This window comes from Crocuta crocuta, unplaced genomic scaffold, assembly GCF_008692635.1.
Source record: "Crocuta crocuta isolate KB4526 unplaced genomic scaffold, BGI_CrCroc_1.0 scaffold328, whole genome shotgun sequence".
Lineage (NCBI taxonomy): Eukaryota > Metazoa > Chordata > Mammalia > Carnivora > Hyaenidae > Crocuta > Crocuta crocuta.
In genome coordinates this window covers 333,218-335,158 of record NW_027529645.1, presented here as the reverse complement: position 1 = coordinate 335,158, position 1,941 = coordinate 333,218, and the positions used below count along the sequence as shown (strand labels likewise).

The 1,941-nt window shown below is 48.5% G+C and overlaps 1 protein-coding gene across 1 annotated transcript in view; it reads left to right on the top strand.

Moving 5' to 3' along the window:
* Nucleotides 1-1,581, top strand: part of ADRA2A (adrenoceptor alpha 2A) — a 2,592-nt gene extending 1,011 nt beyond the window's left edge. Inside the window, 1 exon segment of the mRNA XM_077762424.1 lies at nt 1-1,581. This exon segment is cut by the window's left edge and continues 6 nt beyond it. Coding sequence (XP_077618550.1) covers nt 1-266 — 266 coding nt within the window. The 3' untranslated portion in view covers nt 267-1,581.
* Nucleotides 1,582-1,941: the final 360 nt, after the last annotated feature.

Sequence of the window (1,941 nt, the reverse complement as noted above, 5' to 3'; positions counted from 1 at the left end):
GCGGGCGGCAGAACCGCGAAAAGCGCTTCACGTTCGTGCTGGCCGTGGTCATCGGCGTGTTCGTGGTGTGCTGGTTCCCCTTCTTCTTCACTTACACGCTCACGGCCGTGGGCTGCTCCGTGCCGCGCACGCTTTTCAAGTTCTTCTTCTGGTTCGGCTACTGCAACAGCTCCCTGAACCCGGTCATCTACACCATCTTCAATCACGACTTCCGCCGCGCCTTCAAGAAGATCCTCTGCCGGGGGGACAGGAAACGGATCGTGTGAGCGCGGGGTCCGCGACCCGCCGACAGGCTGGCGCCCACGGCAGTCAGCGGGGATGGAGGGAGCATCTGTATAGCCCCAGCACACTGAAACCCGGGTCCTGCCTGCTCCGTGGCCTCGGTTCATCCCTCTCAGGGAAAAGTACTGGCTGAGAGGATCACAGGTCCCCAGTTGTTACCAGGGCCGCTTGTGACTTGGAGCGGTCTTCTGGGTTGTTGGGTCCCCCGAATCAGTATTGTTTCCTAAAGGCATTTCCACCTCCCCTGAGTCCAGCTCTCCGTGCAGATCAGAGCAAGCAAACACGGGGCCTCAGAGGGTAGGGCTCACAACGGATTAATGGATGGGGTTACCCAGCCCTGGCTGATTGCTCTCCCTCTTCCCCCTAACTCTGTTTTTAAAACAAATGCTCAGGGCAGCCCTGCCCATCCCCCCACCCCCCACTGTAAATATACACTATTTTTGATAGTACTCGCTAGGACCCCCAATGTCTGGGCTTTCAGTGCTGTTGGAGCTGCCCTTGAGGCAGATACATGGTCTTTGGTTCAGGCCAAGCCCCTTTGTAATGCAAGTCCTTTTCTGGTGTCATTACCTCCTTCTGGGTCCTTTTTGCCAGCAACTGGTGACTGTCCCTTGGACCTGGACCTGCTTTGAGATTTCCTGAGGGGAAAAAGATTTCTGTCCATTTTTTCCTGTGCCTAACAGCATAATTGCCTTTTCCTATGTAAATACTACAACGAAGGACCAAGACAGAAGTAAATGAACCTTTCTGCCATGCAGCAGCCCTGTGTATAAAGCCATTATCCTCTGATGCACCCTTTGCCTCAGCAACTCACTTGAAAAGTATCTCTTTCCTGTGTTCCTCCCTCCCTGGCCCCCTCCTTCCCTCTCTCCAGGGCCACTGCTTGAAGAATATGTATGTTTCTATCTTGTATGTTCCTGCACCTGCCCCTCCCTCCCCAAAAGTGCTGACTGCAAGAAATCTTTTAGCTGCTGTTTTTAGACGGAGGAGGAGTGGAAATTATGTGGAAGAAGCAAACCTGATACAATTTGCCCAAGGTAAACAGTTTGCAAAGACAAATGAGCCTGCCAAACTGTACAGTTCCCGCCCCAAGAGCTCTTAGGTATCAAAGTGTTGTCCTTCCCTCCTGCTTTTCTGGTTGAGATCATGTCATTCATTGATGAACTCCGCAAATCACGGGAGGAGGGCGGAGACCTTGTGTTTACATCTGAGTTTCTACGTGTTTTAGACAGAGACTCTCTAAGGCCTGCGCTCTTATTTCACTAAAGACAAACTAATGTCAGCACATGTTGCTAATGATGGTGGATTTTTTAAAATAAAAGTTTACAGATTAAATGTGAAATAAATATGAATTAAGTGGTTCTGTCTGTTATCTGAGTTTCCAAAGCTTTGAGACTCTGGGAACAAATATATTATTTATATTATAGATTTAAAATCTTTAATATATATATTTTAAAGATTTTAAATCAAAAAGTACATTACATTATAAAACACCTTTGAAAGTGTGAGCAATAACAAGGGTACCATTTACTGAGTGTTTCTAATGTGCTGGGCACTGTGATGAGCCCATCATGGGCTCTGCTTCCTCTCCCCCTCTCCCCCCCAAAACCTCTGAGGTAGATACTATTTTTATCTCCATTTTACAGGTGAAGAAACTGA